At 55.0% G+C, this 2,731-nt stretch overlaps 1 protein-coding gene across 1 annotated transcript; it reads right to left on the reverse strand.

Moving 5' to 3' along the window:
- Positions 1-753: 753 nt before the first annotated feature.
- Positions 754-2,199, reverse strand: CTAM01_17067 (endo-beta-1,6-galactanase; the record flags this gene model as incomplete). Its single annotated transcript, XM_060533058.1, has 1 exon — positions 754-2,199. The coding sequence occupies one exon, from the start codon at positions 2,197-2,199 to the stop codon at positions 754-756; it is 1,446 nt and encodes a 481-aa protein (XP_060372364.1).
- Positions 2,200-2,731: the final 532 nt, after the last annotated feature.

The following is a 2,731-nucleotide window of genomic DNA, read 5'->3' on the forward strand; positions in this document are numbered from 1 at the left end:
AAACCAGCTTGAGGTCCGCTGAGTCCGCAGGACCTACGAAAACGCACTGTATGATTGTTAGTCGACGTTCGGGGTGTTTTAGATGCCTGAATCTAATCTCATCCTCCCTGATCCTATGTTACAATGAGCTTGTGTAGGTTAGTAAAGGCACAGGTAGCTACTTCACTTGAAAACTTATAACGCTGGGCCCGTAGTTGTTGTTGAAAGTTTACGCGGGGAGCTGCTAGTGATATTTGAGATCGCGGTTTGCGTCTATGTAATTCCCGTTAATTGTGATATCGGGCATATAATAAATAGTCAAAAAGAATCTAGCAGGTTGTTCTAATGGCTTGCACGGAAAGAGGAATAGCGACGAACGCAAAACAGTGACTTAGGGAAGAGCATGTTGAAAATGCTGGGTTTGTGGGTGTGTAATTGATAGATGGTGCTGTGAATAGATGGACTTGAGTAGTGACTTTAAGAAGGTGGTGCCTTGAGTATATGATACGAGGCCTATGCTATTTATATCCATATCGAGGTTGGGTGTAGGAAATGGAATAGATCAAGTGTGAAAAGGCAATAAGGCGGTGTTCGCCGCTTGATCAAAAGGATCACGACAGCACGCTGCATCACTCGGTAAAAGACGCGGCTCCACAGAAACGATACATATTAAATACGATAGAAAGACGATGATCCGGATTACAAATAACCAGGCGAGAAAGACCTAGTCAACACGTACCTGTCACAAATATACTTCACACACAAATCGATCACCTACAACTTGACATTCGGGATCTCAAACGTCTGTACCATCTTGCTCGGGAAGTAACTCCAAAATCTAGTCCCGCTCATGACAGTGTCGCTCGACTGCACATACCGGTCCCCAGTCCCAATCTGTGTCCTCCACCGGGTCACAGCCGCCCCGTCAGTTGCTGCCTGCGTGAACTTACTCAGATCAAAGTTGAGGTACTGAGCGTCGCCCCAGTTAACGGCCACGATGACGAGCTTGGAGTTGACGGCGTCGTACGCTACCACCACGTTGTCCGCACCACCGTCCAGGATCTGCATGCCCTCGCGGATGTGACGCGCGAACTGCGCGAGCACAAAGTACTTCTGGTTCGCGGAGCCCAAGGTTCCGGCCTCATTGTCCGCATCGATGAGGCCCCAGCCGCCGCCGTCAAGAACCTGCCAGTACGCCCAGCCTGTCGGGCGGAGCCAGCGGAAGTCGAGGATCACGTTGCTCACGAGGCGCTCGCCTGTTGCGTCGTTCTCGCCGTATTCGGAGTTCCAAAGACGGAGGCCGCGCGCCGATGCGAGGGAGTAGACCTCGTCTCGGTCGCCGTCTGCGTACTGGTACCCGTGGACGTTGATACGACCCACGTTCTTGAGAGCGACGTCGCCAAGGTCCCGGAGCGTGGTGGCGGCGTGGTCGTAGTAAGACTCATCCGAGGCGGCGATGGCCATGGTCGAGAGGCCGCGGTTGTTGAGCTCCGTGCGGAGGTAGTTGATGATGGTCGCCTGTGTGGCGACGTCGATGTGACAGCCCTCCTGAGTGCCGTCGGCCTTCCACCAGTTGGCAGTGGGCTCGTTGAAGGGCTCGACCGTCTCAAAAGTGATGCCCCAGTTGTCCTTTGCGTACTGTGCAATATTGGCCATGTAGATGGCGTGCTGTTGCAGGTTCCACGACTGGATGTTCTCGCTGCCGTCATCCGAGCCTGACGGGTTGTGGTTCTTAGTCGCCCACCACATGGGCGAGTTGGAGAAGAGCTCGAAGTGGTTGGCGCCGCGCGTCTTGGCCTTCTGCATCATGGTGCGCTGGCTGACGTCGACGTCCCACTTCCAGGCGCTCGAGGATGGATCGGAGTTGGTATAGTCGACCCAGTGCCCGTCCATCTGACGGGACTTCATCATCTTGGTCGAGACAACCATGCTCTCGCCGTTGATGCTGTTGGTGCTGCAGGCACCGGCGTTGTGACGGACAATGTTAAAGCCGAGACCGGGCAGGCTCGCGCCGCCGAAGGTCGTGGTTTTGGTCGTGAAGAAGATGTCAGCGAGGTCATCACGGGTGCCAAAGGCCTTTGCCCACCAGGCGAGAGAGGTTCCCCATCCTTCCCACGTGCCGCGGTTGGACTTTGCGTCGATGGTGCTCGTTGTGTCGGCAGCGACGGGGAAGACGGTGACCAGGCCTAGGGCCACGACGGCGAGGGGCTTGAAATACATGGCAACGGAGGGTGAGAAGTCGGGGCCTGCTGGACAAAAGATCAGGGTGCAACTCTGCAACGCATCGTCTTCTTATGCTGCCATAATCGTCGACACGTAACTCCGCTTTCCGAATGGATATGACGGGCAGGGCCACTGACTCGGCTGTCGGATACTCGCATGTTACGGAGTAGAGTGCCGTCGTAAACGGGAAAGGCCGGACCCGATGAAGGCGTCTGACTGCAGACGGTTGAGGTGGGATAATGAGATGTTCACCTCCTTACGATCGTTATTCAATCACGCGCTGCTGGCGGTCGTCAAACGGCGATCGGCTCGCCCAGGGGCAGCCAGCTTCGGCCGTCTGGGTCCGGTATGGATATGGCACCGAGAGAGGGTAAAGATGGCGAAGAGACTTGAGCTCCAGGTGTGCCCCGCACTCTACCGAGGGAGCGAGGGGTTCGTTCTATGATTAGAGTTAGATTGCGTGGTATTGGGATCCGGCGGAGAGATTGGGATCTATTTATATTTGTGAGTAGTGAGGTGATACGATGGC

This window comes from Colletotrichum tamarilloi (assembly GCF_030869305.1).
Source record: "Colletotrichum tamarilloi strain Tom-12 chromosome Unknown Scaffold_330.1, whole genome shotgun sequence".
Lineage (NCBI taxonomy): Eukaryota > Fungi > Ascomycota > Sordariomycetes > Glomerellales > Glomerellaceae > Colletotrichum > Colletotrichum tamarilloi.